The sequence below is a fragment of the Sitophilus oryzae genome, unplaced genomic scaffold (genome assembly GCF_002938485.1).
Source record: "Sitophilus oryzae breed Bouriz unplaced genomic scaffold, Soryzae_2.0 scaffold_1590_pilon_pilon, whole genome shotgun sequence".
NCBI lineage: Eukaryota > Metazoa > Arthropoda > Insecta > Coleoptera > Curculionidae > Sitophilus > Sitophilus oryzae.
The window spans coordinates 1,946,167-1,963,548 of record NW_022146270.1 but is presented as its reverse complement, the minus strand read 5'-3'; the positions used below and the strand labels follow the sequence as shown (position 1 = coordinate 1,963,548).

The window sequence follows — 17,382 nt, the reverse complement described above, 5'->3', positions numbered from 1 at the left end:
AACTAAATTTTCGAATTTTTGTATTGCATTTCTTGAAATTGTGTGTTGAAAATATGCCGTAGCATTTAAACAGTCGAAGCAAAGATTGAAGCTTGTAGCTTCCCTGATAAACTATTTTAAACGAGAACGTGACAATAAAGGTCCTTTATTACCCTTGACTGCAGTCAGAGAAGTAAGTTTGATTGATAAGCACATTACACCACTTTCAAAGTTATTTCTACGTGAGTTTTAATTAAATTCTGTGATTATTAGTTTGTGTATTAATAGGACGAATAGGACCCTCTTACTTGTTACTTCTGGCGTTGTAAGATGAACATCAATAAATAATTAACCCATAATAACGCTTAGAATAATCTTCATAATGGACTAGTTTTTGCCAATATGTGATAAGTAAAATAAGCTATAAAAGAAATAAATCAATTAATTACTAACATATTAGTTATTAAATTAAAAATAAAACGTAAAAATCGAATGATATAATAAATATATTGTTTGTCACTTTTAAATTAAGATTCATCTCATAAATCCATCACAATCTGGCAGCGCTGTCGCCACCGCTTGTCACTCAAAGTTGATCGCGTGCATCGGAAATTGTTTTGCGATTACCATAGATGTTGCATGGTTTATAAAGGGGTACATCCTAAAAATATTCTGTTGTATACACGGTGTGTCAAAAAAAATATGATAAAAGTTTTAAGTTTTTTAAATTGCACCCCCCATTTTTCTGTACAGATTTGGATTCAGCATAAAATTCTGCATTATGACATAATTTTTATCAAAGCCACCTAATAAAGATCTTAGTGTCATAGGCAAAGTGCAATACAAATGAAAAACATTAAAAGAGTGCTTTGAAATCATCAGAAAAATTATATGGGGAATGGTCAACGATCGTCATTTGCCAAATGGACGCCGTTTTTCTTTATCATACTGTATATTATTATTACAAGGAATGGAAATGACGTGTAATATTCAGTTAAAACAAACGAAATGAAATTAAATATTTTATTGGAACTGATTTAGGGACATGGAAATAGTTTTCATTAAATTAACAGCATGTGAACATTTAAAAAATATACAATAATACCTAGGCACTGTTCATGAGAAGTGTACACTCCTACTACTCCATTTTCCAACTCAGATTTTCTTTTTCCGGTAACTAATAGGTGTTATATGGTATAAAAAGGTCGTAGAAAAACATGAATTTCAGCGGGCCCTCAAATGGAGTATACTCTTTAAGTGAAAAACACTAGAATGTGTGCCACATAACAATTTTAGCCACAATCTATAATCACAGAAATTTATAGTTTGTGATCACTTCATACAGGGTCTATCAGAACTCTCTTAGAAATCTAAGTTAGTCTTAAATTGTTTGTTAAAAAGTGTAAAGTGGTAAATAAAAAAAGATACATTAGAGATACATAAAGACATAAATGTAAACAATACCAAATAAACTTTTAGTTCCGTCATCGAGGGCGTGATTATTAAATTCATTGTTGCCAACCATGGATATACCGGGTGCGTCTCAAAAGTGGCTCACCCCCTATAACTTTTTTATTTTTTCAGATAAGAAAAACGATATTAGGTGCGTAAGTATCTACATAAATAAAATGCTAATATTTACCTGTGTCGTCTCTACTGAAGTAACGACTTGCTCTAGAAAGTTGCTTTTTTTACTAAAAGATAGCTAATTGTCTCTTCTAAAAACTGTCTTCGCCGGATTTTTTGTTTTTCATTTAATTAAAAAAAATAAAAGGTATTTTTTTCCTGATGTCGTGGAGGATGCGCCAGGCTTCAACTAGTATGACATAAATTAGGATTGATTGACGTATTCAATTGTTTTTGGTCACTTCCTGTTTCACCGGAAATGACTATAACTTTTGATTTTTAAATGGTACTCTTGGTATTTTTTACTTTATTCGATAGAAAACGACTGTCTGAATAGAATGACGTATCAGATGTCAATTTTTGACATTTTCGCATATGGTTTATTTGAAATAATTGTAACATACGGTTCATAATGACAATTTGACTCAAAATACCAAGTGTGTGGTACCAAATTATTTGTAAAAAAATACTTTTCCAAATATGCTAATGAGCCACCCTCGTTCCATTTGAAAAAATTGAGATACGATTAAAAATACGATTTGGGCATCTTTTAACCGATCAGGACAAGACATGAAAAACATTAGACGAACAAATCTTGTGTTTGTTCGTCTAATATTTTTTAACACAGCCTCTATAATACACTCTAGATTGAAAATTAAAATACATTTTTTTAAGCGAAAATGTCAAAATTTGACATATGGTATGTCATTCTATTCAGAATGTCATTTTCTATCGAATAGAGTAAAAATATGCCAAGGGTGTCATTTAAAAATCAAAAGTTATAGTGATTTCCGGTGAAACAGGAACTGACCAAAAACAATTGAATACGTCAATCAATCCTAATTTATGTCATATACTTACATTCCAAGTATCTTTTTTTATCTGAAAAAAATAAAAAAGTTATAGGGGCGAGCCACTTTTGGGACCCACCCGGTATTCGGCGCCAGGTTGACTAACTGGAATTTAAATTTCCCGCTGGCGATTCAGGTGGTAGCTCTGTTGTAAAAAATGTCAAGTTGCCACATTTATTTATTTCTTAACATTTTGATCATATACGTATTATTTAAAATATACTCACGGTTCTCTATTTAAAACCGTGTGCAGTTTCTGTACCGTAAGAGAAAGACAACATAACCCAGCTCCATATTAAAACTGCATAACTCTATTTCACCCGGATATCGATTGAACTGCGATTGCGCCAAACTCCCATTGATTGTTGTTTTAGTTCTGTTTGGATTACTTTTTATTTGTGCGCGTAAAAGAGTGATTTTGTTTAGTTTATTGTTTCCAACTATTTTTTGATATTTTTCCAACTCCACTATAATGTGTTATAAATAATAACAATATAAATAAAATTAAAGGTTAGGTGAAATGTCAGTCAACCACTTCCCTTTAAAAACACCGACCAATGAAAACTTCTTCAGGTAAGGCATGCGCAGTTAAATGAATATCCGGGTGAAATAGACTTATGCAGAATTCCATATTTCTCTTTCACTGTTTGGGCTTCACTTTTTGGAGATTAGGCTGAGTATATTTTAAATAATACGTATATGATTTTCATTCGTTTTGACATTGAGTTTTTAGTTTAAGTGAATTGTGTTGTGATACTTAACAGCGCTTTCAGATGGAGCGGACCGTACGAGCGGATGTTTTTTCAATACAGCTCATCGGAAACGCTGAAAAGCTTTTTATTACCAATTTTTTTACTAGTAGACCTTGCAGTCGAAAACTGTTCTTTTTAGAACTACTTTTAGTGCGAAGTGTAGAAGATGCCGAAGCAGCTTAACAGCCGTTGTAAAAAACTCATTCTAACCTTATTAGAATATTTTGAACGGGAAAGCAGTATAAAGGGCATTTTATGTCCCTTGATGTAAATAATATAACTGTTTGTATAGTTACAATTAATTCATTTTTGTTCCTTAAAATACTTTGATTAAAAGAAAATATGTAAAAGTCGGCAATGCTGTACCGGTCAAGCTTGACTAAAAGTTTATCCGGATATGATCTATATATCGTTAGTTATATGCAACAAGTATCAGTATCTTCTGGCATATTGTTGTTTCCAAAGAATTCAATATCGTTTAACAATTAAGACACTAATTTAGAGATAATCTTACTTGATAGAACCCTGTAATTGAGAGAGAGATTTACATAACACTAACAAAAAAATATACACATAGACGGAACATAGGAATTTTGGTTTTGCTATAAACATTGTTTTGTACTATATTACACATTTTTTTAGAAAAAAAATCACTAAAAACGATTCGTTTTTAAGTAAGACGGAACATATCACCTTAAGTAACTTTTTACAGGGTGACACATTAGTTTGGCATCTAAAACATCTGAAAATCACAGAGGCGAAAAAAGTAAAACAATATAATGATATGTAACTAAAATGAGTATAGCAAATGTAACTTCAAAGCTCCTTTCAATCACCCTGTATATATTAACAGATATATATTTTTGTAGTTTCGATGAATACATTGTCTATACAATTTTTGGTTTTTCTTGATTTTCACAGGCACAATTAATGTTCTAAGATACACGCTGGGATTATTTCGTTTATATCACATAAGTATTTCTAATTCTTTTAAGGGTCGCTCCAAAACAGCGTACAGAGAGGGAAAACAAAGTTAAAAATATAACACCCGACTTCTGTGACTAGGCCCTAGGTATTCAGCTGTTATTGTTAAACCACTCTGTACGTAATTTTGATATAATTAGTTACAACTGCTCATTTTATATTTTTAAATTTCGTATACATTGCTAACTTTCTAATCTCAAGAGGCCCTGATTCTAACTCATTTCGATCATATATAAATTGATGATATACATCAATATTGCAACACAGATCTTCTGGAAGATTCTATAAAAGGAATCTGAGAGTAAAACCTGACAGTTATGTTTCACATTGACAGTTGCCTGCCATTACTATCAAACTATCTAGATTTTTGACAGTTTGTAAAAGGAGCGCCTAAATTAAGCAAGCTCCAAGGTTGCCATTTAGGAAAAAAATGAAAGAAAACAACCAAAGAGGTTTAAATCTTTTTGTTTGTTTTCTTTCGTGTTTCTCTGTTAAGTTTTAGGGGATGTACGTCAAATATAGCAACATCGAGAGCCGTGTTATTACTGGCGCGAGACGATCGTCCAATATTTGTATGAATGGCAACGTTGGAGCTTGCTTAATTTAGGCGCTCCTGTTTGTAAAGCCTAATGAAAAAATATTTGGAATATGAAATGTCACTTCAATCCGCAACGATTTTTTAGATTAATGATTATTAATTGTACAGTGTGTTCCATTTTCGCTGTCATTGTTGGTTATCTCAGTTGTTCTTGACGATAAAGAATTGCGGTTTGAGCGTTTTTCGTGAATCTCAACGAAACCGCAAAAGTATTTTTATACTCCATTTTGTTTATAAGATATAGAAAATTGAAAATATTACATTTTTAGAACCCCTTCTACTTACTGAAAAGTTTGAAAACTAATTCTTAAATATTTCAGTTATTGGTGTTTGAAGGTAACCTAAATACAATGGGAGTTTTAAAATGCACTGTTTTCAAATTTGCCCTGTATTACATAAAAAAGCAGAGTATGACAACTTGAATTACAGGAACAAGTTTATAATATTTTAAATATAAACGGAATATAAAGCTTCGTTAAACAAATTCTAAGTAAAGTTTAAAATTCTTAATGATGGCCAAAAAAATTGACATCTTGACACAAACTAAAAGTTGTATCATATCCTTCAGACATTCTTAGACCGATAATTGTCATAACACTTACAAAAAAACTTCTGTCGAAATGAGAATTGATAAAATTCCAATATTTTTTTTAATCATTTTCTTCAATAATCCTACATTCGAAAGTGTTTTTATATATAAAAAAAACAATATTTAAGATATAAACTTCATTTAGCTTAAGAAACAATTTATATCTAATTTTTTTTGTGTTTTAAGACTCAATTCTATTTAGCAGCTAAATAATATTTTTTGATAAATAAACGTTTGAACAAAGCAAGTTTTAAAAATTAAAAATATAAATATGAGCAATTATTACACACATTTTATTGCACTTTTTGGCAATAAAACTTTCATAGCTTAAATATTTAACTAAAAATACTTGATTCAAAGCCATTATGAAAATCTTTGAAGTAGAATACCGATATACGCCTAAATTTATTTTTAGTGAAAAAGTCAAAAATAAAACACAAAATCGATTTTTTACAATCTTTAAAACGTGGAAAACTTACGATCCTCAAAAATTTTAACAAGAGCTTTATCTTTCAATAAAATATAAACTTAAATAATCATTACCTATATGGGATAAGGAATAAATTAATACCTTATGTTACAAAAAATAATTTTACAAATATTGCTGTTGAATAATGCATTTAAAACAGTATTATACAGAGTTACCTTTTAAAAAACAATTTACTACTAAATAAAAAAACACTACAATGCAGAACAATTGACTAACATTTGAAAATTGACTATGTTTAGACCAGTTAGTCAACATAATAATATAAAGATAGACTTCACAATAATTTTGAAAGGGAACCCTGTACAAAAACAAAACTACCAAGAAACAATAGTGAAGTGAAACATATAATTACAAACATTTGTGCAAAATACAAATACAAACATGATTAAGTATAACTTATTTACAACGGAAAAAATCACAGATTAGGATAGAGTTAATAAACGTCTTTTTGGAGAGCTATGATGAAAAGATTTATACAAACTCTGGTCTTCATTTTCTCAGCCATTTTAAGGATACATCGACTCCAAACTGAAGCATATGTAATTATATATTCTCAAACCATTTATAACAACGATATTTAAGTTATTACTTTTAAAGCTTTATAACTGGTACCACGCTTATTTTACAAAATATGGTAGTAAGATATTAAATATTTCGGTAGTATTAGTAAACTCATTTCAATTTAAAAACAATTACAAATTGTTATAAATAACAACTTTACGATCAAAGAAGAAAAATAACACCTGTTATGTTGCTAGTATTTTTTAAGTAGATAATGTTGCTGATTAATGACTTAATTTGAAATGAATTAACTAACTGTGTGTAAGATTTAAAATATATATTTAAACTACCTTATCAGCCCACTATTGTTAAAAGGCAGCATTTATTGTTCTAAAAATCTCCTTGGTGTACATTACAAAGAGAGTGTTGTCCATTTATAAACTTGGGAAGTTACAAAAATTTAATACTATTATTCGTATTTACACCCCATGTTCTTTATGGCATACTCACTATTGTTTATTTCCTTTAAATGTTATTTGAGTCCCCCCTATTTTGATATGTTAGGGTCTATTACTAAGCAGCTGCTCACACTTTTTCAGCTTTTTCTGTCTGAACAGGCTCTAAAGGCGTATGTGGTTTCTCTTCAAGTAACTCTCCTTCGTGCGATCTGTAAGTAAAATCAAATACACATTCAATTTTAGTCATCGGATAACTGTGTTCTGTGTTAATAATGATAACGATGGCGACGGTTTTTAAAATCAGTAACTGAATTATGTATCGGGTGGCCAACTAAGAATGGACGCCGGCTGTATCTCAGAAATTATTTATTGTATAACTTTGGGAAAAAATGTAATAAGTAAAACGGCCCAGAGAAAAACCGCCGAAAATTATTTCGAAAAACTGTTGTAAAAATAAGTTCGAAAAATTTCGATGTTAAAAGCAATATGGCGGCACAAAATTCCTGAAAATTTAAATAAAATTATTGATTGTCCGACTCTTGGATATTTTAATCTGAAAACTACCTACATAAAATTAACCAAGAAATTCGAAAAAAAAAAATATATATGGATGGACGATAATGTTTAAAACACATTTAAAAATTTATGACGTCATTTTTCTCAAAAAACGTCCGAAATTCGGATGCATGAAAACTAAACTTAAACATTTTAACATAACCAATTTACCCCTTTTTGTTTCCTAGCGTACTACTATAATTTTTACACTTTATAATCATAGGCGGTGACCCTGCGCTGATATTGTGAAGATTCTGTCAAAGTTTACAGAATAAAATATAAGTTCGGTCACTTAGCATCGGCACTTTGAAAATCGCGTATCAAAAGCCAGAAGCCGCCTCGTCCGATACGCCGGATTTCGATGAAAACAGGAGTGGAAGCCGGGGTAAATAGAAGCCGAATTTTTACCGATCGCAATGTGCGACAAGGTGCAGGGGCACGTGGGGTATTTCAAAAATACCTAATGGTATTCAAAATCTACAAAAGAAAAAATATACTATCAGTTTATTGGTGTATTACATATAAATATTTAGACATGGCAAGATAAAAAAAGATATAGCAAAAATAAAATAAATTTTAAAAACAAACACAAAAAATAATGCTACACAATATCAACAGTAAATAATGTAAAAGTATATTACGTAACGAGTGTTTTAGAAAAAATAATATTACGCACGAGTGCAGTATTCCATGAGTGCGTAATATGGTTTTCCAACACGAATTACGTACACTATAAAATTCAAAGCTGATACTATTAAATGTCAACAAATTTTGATGTTTAAATGGGATCCTCGGTATTTTTTTACGTTATTCGATAGAAAATGATACTCTGAGTAGAAAGACATATCATATGTCAGCTTTTAACAGTTTCACATATGATTTATTTGAAAGTGTAACACGCGGTTTATAACGACAATTTGACTCGAAATACCAAGTGTGTGGCATGAAATTATTCGTAAAAAAATACTTTTGAGCCACCCTCCAAATATACTAATGAGCCACCCTCTTTCCATTTGAAAAAAATTAAGATATGGTTAAAATTACCATTTGGGCATCTTTTAACCGGCCAAGACAAGACATGGAAAACATTAGACGATCAAATCTATTTTTCCCAGGACTCCTCGATTAAAGTTTTGTTTTTAAAAGAGCTATACTCAATATTGAAATTTTAAAAGATTTTTTTAAGCTAGAATGCCAAAAGTTGACATATGATATGTCATTCTATTCAGAGTGTCATTTTTTATCGAATAAAGTAGAAAAATGCCGAGGTTGCCGTTTAAAAATCAAAAGTTGTAGTCATTTTCGGTGAAATCGGAAGTGACCGAAAAAAATTTAAAACGTTAATCAATCCTAATTTAGGTCATATACTAACACACCAAATCTCGTTTTTTAATCTGAAAAAATAAAAAGTTATAGGGATAAGCCACTTTTGAGACACACCCAGTATATGATTTTTCGTGTAAAAAATAAAGTGTTCTTGAATAATTCTAAATAGATATTTTAAATAATTTTTTTCCAGTGGCGAAAAACTCAATATTATTTTTAAGAAATAATAAAAATAATTATGCTTTTTTATAATAAACTAATAAATAATTAACTAAGGCTAATGTGATCAGTAACACTTTGCAATGAAAAATTAAATAACCACTTGAAAATTAATTCCATATGCATGCGAGACCACTCTGTAATAACGCCAAAATCAGAGTAATACGCCGAACGTGATCCGCCGTGTATGCTGGGTCCAAAGTCCACACACCAGTAATACACTGGGAAACACGTGCGTGAAGCGGCTTTTGATACCTGCCGCCGGCACAAGTGACGGAACTTATATTTTATTCAGTAAACTTTGATTCTGTGTTCTATATAACTGTGCAAAAAGAAATATAACCTACTATTGATTACAATAACAATATTTAAAATACTTCTTTACCTGCATATTTTTAAGAAAAATCCTGTTTTCTGGTTGAACTTGAAAATAATTTCCAGCTATTTCTAAGTTATACAATAAGTAGTTTCTGAAATCGGCTGTATCTCAGCCGTCGCTGTATCTGCGTCCATTCTTAGTTGGCCAGCCGGTACTTATTATATTAATTACTAGAGATGAGTAGGTCCGGATGGATACGAATCCACAGACCTCCCAACCACAGATTAGGTATCCTATAAGCACGGCATATAAATCACACGGCAGGCCGACTCGCTTTGGCGGGAACGCTACGCGCATATCCTCGCGCACGCCGCCATTTGCGTTTCCATCAACAGAAACTAGCCAGTGTCGTAGTTTTTTCAGCGACAACACACAGTTACGGCAGATTCGGGTCAGTAGCGTGCGACTTAATTTTTTTTTATTTTTTTTTGAGTGATATATTTTGTTTTTGTTGTTTTATTTTTGTTTATTATGTGATATATTTGGGTTTTCTAGTTTTATTTTCGTTTCTTATGTATTATAATTGCTAAAAGGTGCCCGGTGGCGTAGAGGTACAGGCTCTCGTCTACCAATCTCAAGGTAGTGGGTTCGAATCCCACATCCGGCATTTCATCAGCCGACAATTTTTATTAAAATAAAAATAGTTTGGGTACCTAGGTCGACTCAGCCTTAAATGAGTACTTGGGATTCACAATCCTGAGGTAACGCGAAATTTCGAGAAACAATAGGCGGTTGAAGCGTAGTGCTAGCCACATTACCTTCCTTTGTATACCGAACGGCTCTAGTATGGGAAGCTGTACCTTGCTACTCCCAAGGCGTCAAACGCTATATACGGGAGCTAGTATTATTATAATGTAATATAATTTGTTTTAGTAGTTTTATTTTTGTTGTTCAAGAAAAGTTTCTTTCTGTTTCCTAGAGATCCTATTAGGTTTGTATATATGTGATTAATTATTTTAACATATTTTAGTTGTGAAAAAAAAACAGTAGTATACATATTAGGACATTCAGCTAAATAGGAAGATCTAATTAAAAATTTTAACAAACTTTAATATTAGTAAGATTTAATGTTAAATATTTAGTAAAATTTAATGTTGTATCTAGACATTAAAAACTAAATTTAAAAATCATTATACTATTAATTTAATTATAATTATAAAAGTAAATAAAATGAGTATATCTAAAATAAGTTAACAATACATTTTGAATATATAAATAAGGCCCACAAAAGGTACAAGTTGCGTTCTGTTCATTTTGAATTTAAAATGTTTACCAATTCACTTTGTAACCGTATAAAATACAATGCGGTACCTACTTCGTTGCGGTCCTGCCATGAAAAAAATAGAAGTTTCCAAAAATATTGTGGATTTATTAATTTGTGAAATTTGAATATTAATAAAATTTGCTACGCCCATTGATGGGCATAATTTGTACGTAGCCTCTTTATATTGTTCAATAAATATTTTATTGGTATTTCTTTAATTCTTGTTTGTAACTCCTGGCATGTTTTTGTTAGTTGCATGTTTTTTAATTTTAATTGTCTATTCTCTACAGTAAAATATTTAATTGATTTTTTCATTTTTACTTGTCGAGAAGTATGCGCGGTTGAGGATTCGTTTGTTTGGACAAAAGTATTGTGTAAATAAAATTCAGTTTCAGTCAATTACAGTATTTTTTTAATACGCCCTGTCGTATTTTCTGAGAAATTTTTTGATACGTTTTAATCCGGCCCTGACTAGGAAACGATAATGGCTCCGTCAAGGTCAAATTTTATAGAAATTTTAAACAAAGGAATCTGAGCAGAGTTGGCGTGCCGATTGTTTTATGTGTCGTGCTATAAGTATACAGATAAAAATCTTGTCCCTAATTCGTGGTACGAAAATTGTTTTTTATGACAATGAGCAAACCAGTAAATTTTCTTATGCGCAAAAATAAACTCCCATTTAAACAGCGTAATAACTGGGCCAGTCAGGCACTGTGCACAATTTTAGAGGCCATAAGTGGGCGTGCTTGTGCGCAAACTAGTAACCTAACTAGTGCGCGACTGCGAAAATTGGAACCACGAAAAATAATGCTTTTGACGATAAGTTTATAATCTGTGTCTCAACGGTGTCCTGTACTGATGTAGATCCTACTGAATACCGACCCTCTATCTGCGGAACTGCATTGCTGACAGCCAACCGGCTATCTCCCTCTACTGCCATAAATGTGAACCTTAAGGTATTTCTACCAAATAACAACATAGCTACATCATAGAACAGCTATGGACATAGAACAACTAAGATCAGGGGATAAGGATTTGGCAAAATGCAAACATCAGATTTCCCTAACGGACTACAAAACTTTTGAACGCTTCGTTAGTTTCATACAAAACAAAATTTAGTTAAATTAGAATAAAGGTGAGACTGATATTTGCCACAACTGGGACCTGAATGTAGGTCCAGGGAGCTTGATGAATCTCTGGACCCGACTCTTAAAATACCGGATCTACCCATCTCTATTATTTACCTAAAAAGGTCTTTACTCTCTTGCTTCTTTAGATACAAGACTACTCAAATAATTACCTGTACCTGTGTTAGATAGTCTAGCGTTTTCTTCTAGAGCATCAGCAATATTTTGGTTTTGTTTAACTGGAACTAATGTGTACCTTTGTATTGTATAATTATTACCGAATAAACTTTTATTTATTAAAAACAAACATTTTACTTACAAAGAAGGCTGTGATTTATCACCTAGATCTTGATCATCTGCTGGCTTTTCTTGTTGAACGTCATTATGATCTCCAGACGCTGCACTTGTAACTCCTACGTTTTTCTTGGAGTCTAATAGTTGATCATCAGCGATATGTTCTACCTATAAAATTAAATAAAATTCAGTAACAACCAGTTATTTTTATTGATTTTGCTAATAAATAAATAGACTTGGTGGATTTCAATCAATTTTTAACGCAGTTCCGGTTGCATAACACTCGATAATGTGTTGGTAAACATATTTTTGGATGTGATATATGAGAGCATCAAAGATTTTGTGCTATTGAGTATTACTTATCAAAGTTGGTGACAGCAGTTTTATATAATACATATATTATCTACATAAATTAAGTCAATTACATTATACATGACTTGTATAGGTACTTTTACTCATATTATATGCACATAAAATACTTAATAATTCAAACTAAATAATTAGGTATTTCATGTAGTTTTTAACGACCTCACTCGATTATTTTCATTGCTGTTATATTATACTAGTTGCAGTAGCCAGCGTGTTATTACTAATCTAAAATGTTTTATTAGCTTGAGTAATAATACACGTTAGACCTAAAGATATCAAAAGATTTAACATTTTTTATTTTTTTAGAATTTTCACAAATTGCACTTATTAATGCTTTTCAAATAATATTATAACAAATTTTTCGTGTACTCGCTATTTAAAGCCGTGAATTTTGTTAGTCGGCTGTTTACGGTATTCTTTGATGGTGGCAGTACCGGCGGAGAATGCGCCAAGCCCATACATCAATGACGGTAATTTTCAACATACATTGTTCTGATTGTCCTTCAATGCAACTTCTTTCAAGCTCTCGTTAAAGGCTGCAAAGGATGGTGTTTCTACAAAAGTTGCTGAACTGAAATCGGCCCAAGCGGAAGACGTCGTATTTTCATTGGTGCTACTTGCTAAGGCGCTCCAGGGATCTGGCTTTGGAGATGTCCAAGCTAAACAAAAAGTTTATTATACAGCGACGACCAAAAAGTTCGCAATTCCCAACAAATATTTTTTTAAGTATGGAGTTTTAAGTATCAAATAAACTTTACAGTGAAGTCTTAAGCCGACGGTACACCTGAAGAATGTTTCGTCTAGTTAATATTGACCTTCTAGTTCGCCCAACATATTTCTGGTTACAATCAATATGTTGGGCAAACTAGAAGATCAATATTAACTAGATTTAGAGAACATATGGCTCAGATAAGATATGGTAGGTCGAATAAATCTTGCGTTGCTCAAGATATTGTTGATAAAGATCATTGTATATATATTAATACTTTAAAATTGACTAAATGAGATTTTTTTGAAAATCAATTTTGTTTTTTTCTGTCGTTACTTTTTAGAAAATCAAAAAACTAATTGCACATTCTTATAGCCAATTTATTAAAACTATCTAATAGTATTTTTAGATTTTGAAATTAGCTGATAATTTGTGAGATACAGAGGCCAACTATTTTTTTTAAATACGGACCTGCATTTTTTATTTCATCTTTTGAAAGAACTCGGTCTCCTGAGTACAATGATATGGCACACTTGATAACTTTTGTTTTGTTTTGAGTACTTTAACAATAACAAAACTATTTAATGATTATTTTAAATAATTTCAAATCCGACTCTGCTTTTTTAATTATTTAATTTGATTATATTCAGGGCAACAATATTGATCAGCGCTAATTAACATTGAATAAGGAAAATAAGTTAGCAATTTAAAAATATTATTTTTAATTTTTGTTATTGTAAAGTCTCAGTGTACGATATAATAATATGCATAATATTGTTACGTTTTTCGTACTACAATATTACAACAATATTAATCATAGTTATTATAAATAAATCAACTTCTACAAACTAGTTTCTAATGCTCTCCATGTTCAAAAGGATTATTACCCTCTCTAATGTAGAAATTTATTTTTCGTTCAATCTTATTTATAGCTCTTTGAACATATCTTCTTATACTTAATAATGCATTTTGTACTCTTTATTGTAAATGTTGAAATGTATTGATTTCACTTTTACAAATTACGTCAAGCCCATAGACAAACTAACAAAAGCAAGACTTTTCAAAGGATTGAGGAAGTCGAATTATTGTTTTTGCGCTGGCCAGTTGAGTCAGAAATCATCGCGCAGTCGCACTCGTCAAACCTAACCTAAATAAAACGAAAAACGTTTTTGCCTTGAACGAACTGTTGAATTCCTGATTTTGCATTTTGTTTGGTTATTACTATTATTTTATTAGCGTACAAAACGAAAACAAATAATTTAATACATTTTACATTTATGAAGAACATAATAATTACTGTGATTTACATATTATTGTGATTACATCGCTAACGTAGACAAAACGAAGGTCCTACAAATTGACTGTAAGTTATAAGAATCTTTATCTTTTTAATCTTTTTATGATTTGAATTTTCGTGCTTTATATTTTATAATAGACTCGAAATGTTAATATTTTTGCAAATTCTTGTGAAAATGTGAAGTTTATGTTTTTGTTTTATATTTGAAAAAGTTTTATATTTTTAAGATGTTTCTTGTTGTTCCTATTATTAATATTATAATATACATAATTATTTTTTTGTACCTTTTGAAGAATAATGCTTTTATTTCGTTTACCATAACTGTTTTTTTTATCATCTTTTTTGTTATTTTAATAAGAGAAATACGTTTTCGTTTATTTAACTTTTGTTTTTATATCTGTTATGTCCAGAAATTATTGTTTATTTTACCGATGGAAATAAATTTATTTGATTTTAATAAACGCTTTTTAATTAAACATCCTTGTCTAAAAGGCTACTACAAAATACACAATCCATAAGTAAACCGTCCTCGTCTAAAAGGCCAGTTGACGCAAGCGCGGTAATAAACTCTTATCAAACTTGTTACCGTTTTGCAGTACAGCGTTGACGCGTCTTGCTTTTGTTAGTTTGTCTATGGTCAAGCCATACTCTGAGAGTGTGCAATCAATTTTATAATTTTTTAAAAAGTAAGAACACGAAAAAATAAAATTTATTTTCAAAAAAATCCGGTTTTCCCAAAAAAATCAGCAATCCTTGAAATGTTTAAAACTTTTTTGATGGCATCTTGGTAAACACCCTAAAGGCGCAACTTTGCCCCAATTTAACCATATTTGTATCTATTATGGTTAAAGAGATACCAATGCTCGTACCCCGAATTTGAAGCACCCTGTATAAACGATCAATTTGTAGATATTAGTTTTGTTTTAATCATCTGCTAACATGGTTGCGAAACGCGCGTCCACTGCAAAAGTAAAGTGTTTTGGTGAATTAGTGTTTTATTTTGCTGTTGTAACATCAAAGGTTCCAATCCGCAACTGTAACTTTACTTACGGTCAACGTCCATATTGTCGTCACCTGAAGGACTCCCTTCGTCGCTGTCGCTGCTATATACTGTGTCATTCTTATCTCCTTGTTTTTCTATAACAGTCTGAAAGGTGTGATCTTTTTCTTCGAAAGTTTGATCGTCCCCGTCAAATAGAGTATTTATATTCTGCGCACAAACTTGCTTGAAAATTTCATCTCTTCGAACGATATCATTTTCCGACAGATCGAAGTTTACATCTGACGGGTTATCTATGGTTCTATAAAAGAAGATTTAAAAAATAATTTTATTGTATTTGCTGCCTTATCGATGGTAACTAAAATATACAAACACATTTACGTTTAAAAATTGGGTTCTTAAATAAAAGGAAAAATGTAATCTATTCTATTGTAAATTCATGTCATTTTTTATGTAAATATGAATATGGATAACAGTATATATATTTTTCTTACTAAGCTTAACACCTAAGAAACATAGGAAAACTAGCAAATTCGAGAAACAATAAAAAAATGGGACTTAAAATACTATTTCCTTTCCTATATTGTAATTTTATGCTTTGAGAAAACACTTTAAATAAATTACATAACGTTACTATCACTGTGAGATATTGTCAGCTATTAGTTAGTGACAAGTTCAAACTAAGATATACGTGCTCTCAGGGTCGGACTGGCCATATAGTCAGGGAGGCGATTGCCAGCCAACATTGCCTAGCCAACCCAACCCCTGTCTTAGGACCTACATGTAAAATAGTTCCTTATTTATTTTTAGATAGAAATGTTTAATGTTAAGAAATTAATTATATAGAAAAATGGGAGGGTAATATTCTAAAGTTATACCAAAAACTTTTTTTGGATTAACAATATTTTCATTTGTATTGCATTACGGATAGTTTCCTGATTTCAGACACTAACAACAAATCAAAAGGGAAAAATTGTCCAAGACATCAGGCGAAAAATACACAAAAAGAATCCATCCGGGTCCCTTTGGCCCAGACCGATCCTACGTGCTCTTATTGTTTGTTCAGCGATCGTTCAACGTCACGTCATATTTTGTTGAACCCTCTCTTTCACTTGACAACCAGATGAAAGAGATTAGTGACGTATTTCGGTATTTTTCGTATTTGCGGTATTTTGTAAATTACTGTACATTGTTTTTAGTACTCGTAATTCTCGTCTTCATTTGATTTAGGGTTATAATTTTGTTGGCGGACATCGATCAATGTCAAAATTAAAATTTAATTGCGCTGTGAAACAACTTTTAATTCTGATTTTCGGATTTTTAATTTAAAATTCATTTTTTTACTAAAATACGTTGCCGATTTAGCATTAGATTAGTATTTAATGAACAAGTTCTCATCGTAAAGTTTATTACTTTGCGTGAAAAGAGACACCAGTAAAACACTTTGGCCCGTGGATGCCGTATAGGGTCGGTATTTACATGTGTGGAAGCAAATCGCATAGGGATCTATTAAGTCGGAGCGAGAGAAACGTGACGGAGTGCTGTTGCGGCGTTGCCGGTACGCCTTTCCCTATCAAGTAAAGTAAAATCACGATCGCAAACCGCTTATTTTTAAAAGACTTTTTTTTCGAAAAGATAACTAGATAAAATCATTAGATATGTTTCTGAGCATCTGAAATGGAATTATAAGGATACCGTTACAGTGTCCATTTTTTTTATAACGAGAAAACGTCAGTAATCGCGATAATTTAAAAACTCAACCCTTTAACACATAACACGCCATAAATTAAGAACCGCTTTAGATATTGAAACTTTTTTTTATTTTAAAGATCGGATCTCTGTTTAAATAAGAAAAAATCGATAAGGTTGTTTTTTTTCCATTCAGAAATTTTAAACAAACCACCCATTTACTTGCATAGCAATTTATTGCATAGTATTTATTAGTGTATAGCAATTTTGCACAATCGTGTAACTTTTTGACTTATAAAGATTTTCATATACTGTCTGCGAAGAAA

At 31.2% G+C, this 17,382-nt stretch overlaps 1 protein-coding gene across 3 annotated transcripts in view; it reads right to left on the bottom strand.

Moving 5' to 3' along the window:
* Positions 1–5,303: 5,303 nt before the first annotated feature.
* Positions 5,304–17,382, bottom strand: part of LOC115879958 (serine/threonine-protein phosphatase 6 regulatory subunit 3) — a 38,728-nt gene continuing 26,649 nt past the window's right edge. For all 3 annotated transcript variants that reach the window (XM_030897023.1, XM_030897022.1, XM_030897024.1), the window contains exons 15-18: positions 15,418–15,668; positions 12,848–13,020; positions 12,018–12,160; positions 5,304–7,037 (exon numbers count right to left, since the gene is read on the bottom strand). In XM_030897023.1, the coding sequence (XP_030752883.1) occupies positions 6,956–7,037; positions 12,018–12,160; positions 12,848–13,020; positions 15,418–15,668 (649 nt within the window). In that variant the 3' untranslated portion in view covers positions 5,304–6,955. The remainder of the gene's footprint in view (positions 7,038–12,017; positions 12,161–12,847; positions 13,021–15,417; positions 15,669–17,382) is intronic.